This window comes from Eimeria mitis, genomic scaffold (assembly GCF_000499745.2).
Source record: "Eimeria mitis Houghton genomic scaffold, Emh_scaff5348, whole genome shotgun sequence".
In the NCBI taxonomy this organism is placed as follows: Eukaryota; Apicomplexa; class Conoidasida; order Eucoccidiorida; family Eimeriidae; genus Eimeria; species Eimeria mitis.
In genome coordinates this window covers 842-2,249 of record NW_013573625.1, presented here as the reverse complement: position 1 = coordinate 2,249, position 1,408 = coordinate 842, and the positions used below count along the sequence as shown (strand labels likewise).

General features: G+C 52.1%; 1 protein-coding gene across 1 annotated transcript in view; it reads left to right on the top strand.

The window, feature by feature from the left end:
• Positions 1-615, top strand: part of EMH_0081480 (uncharacterized protein) — a gene marked incomplete at both ends in the record, with an annotated part of 1,081 nt that extends 466 nt beyond the window's left edge. Inside the window, 2 exons of the mRNA XM_013500387.1 lie at positions 58-368; positions 609-615. Coding sequence (XP_013355841.1) covers positions 58-368; positions 609-615 — 318 coding nt within the window. The remainder of the gene's footprint in view (positions 1-57; positions 369-608) is intronic.
• Between the last annotated feature and the right edge of the window lie 793 nt (positions 616-1,408).

The following is a 1,408-nucleotide window of genomic DNA, read 5'->3' as shown; positions in this document are numbered from 1 at the left end:
GGCCCCCACCACCACAACCCTCTCACCCCCACCACTCTCTTTTATCTTCGCCGCAAGGGGGCCCCCATGACCTACCAGGGGGCCCCTATGAGCTACCAGGGGGCCCCCGTGGTGTACCAGGGGGCCCCCATGAGCAGCGTGGGGGCCCCTGTGAGCAGCGTGGGGGCCCCTGTGAGCAGCGTGGGGGCCCCTGTAAGCAGCGCGGGGGCCCCTCTGAGCAGCGCGGGGGCCCCTGTGAGCAGCGTGGGGGCCCCCGTGAGCAGCGTGGGGGCCCCCGTGAGCAGCGTGGGGGCCCCTGTGAGCAGCGCGGGGGCCCCTGTGAGCAGCGCGGGGGCCCCTGTGAGCAGCATGGGGGCCCCCACGGGCAGGTGGGGGCCCCCGGTGGGCAGGTAGGGGGCCCCCCGGGTGGTAGTGGGGAGCTTGGAGGGGGGCCCCCCGAGGGGCCCCCCGAGGGGCCCCCGTCTTGTGGAGGGACCTGCCAGCCAACGGCTGCGCAGGGTACAGTGCTGGGGGGCCCCCAGGGGCCCCTAGAATGTTGTAGGGGGGCCCCCCGTGCTGCTGAAAGACTGGATCGTATGGTCGCCATGGGTCTGCTGCTGCTGCTACAGGGTGTGATATGAGGAGATCAGAGGCGATAACAAAAAAAGAAAAAAAAGAAAAAATAAATATTTTAATTAGTTTCATTTTTTTGGTTTATAGAGGAGAAGGCCGAGCGGGCTCAGCAGCTGGGGCCCCCGGGTTTGTTGTGAGGGGTTGTAAACCCTAAACCCTAAACCCTAAACCCTAAACCCTAAACCCTTGAAAAATAAATAATAAATAATAATAAATAACAAAAAGTTTAATTAAAAAAACAAACAAGCCAGGAGCAGAAGAGCAGCACCAATGGTCGTTCTAGCAGCTCGAGGCTCAGCAGAAGCAGCAGCAGCAGCAGCAGCAGCAGCAGCAGCAGCAGCAGCAGCAGCAGCAGGAATATATGGTGCTATATAATACATTGTTGTGTATATTTTTTTGTGTTTTAGTATTTATTTATTAATTTATTTTAATTTATTTATTTATTTTGTTTTTATTTCTCTCTTTTTTGTTGCTGAGGCTCAAGCGGGCTACGACCGCGGCGAGCGGCGGTGTATATGGACCGCGCCGGTGCAGGCTGGTGAGCGCTCCTATCATCTTATGCATCTTCTCTTATGTAAATAAATAAATAAATAAATAAATAAAATAAAATAAAATAAATAAATAAATAAATAAAATAAATAAAATAAATAAAAAACAAATACATAAATAAATAAACACTACGTATGAACCCTAAGCTGCTGCTGCTGCTGCTGCTGCTGCTGCTGCTGCGCTATTCACAATATAAAAAACAATAGAAATACAAAAGGTATTCGAGTTCTTGAATTTCTTCAAAGAA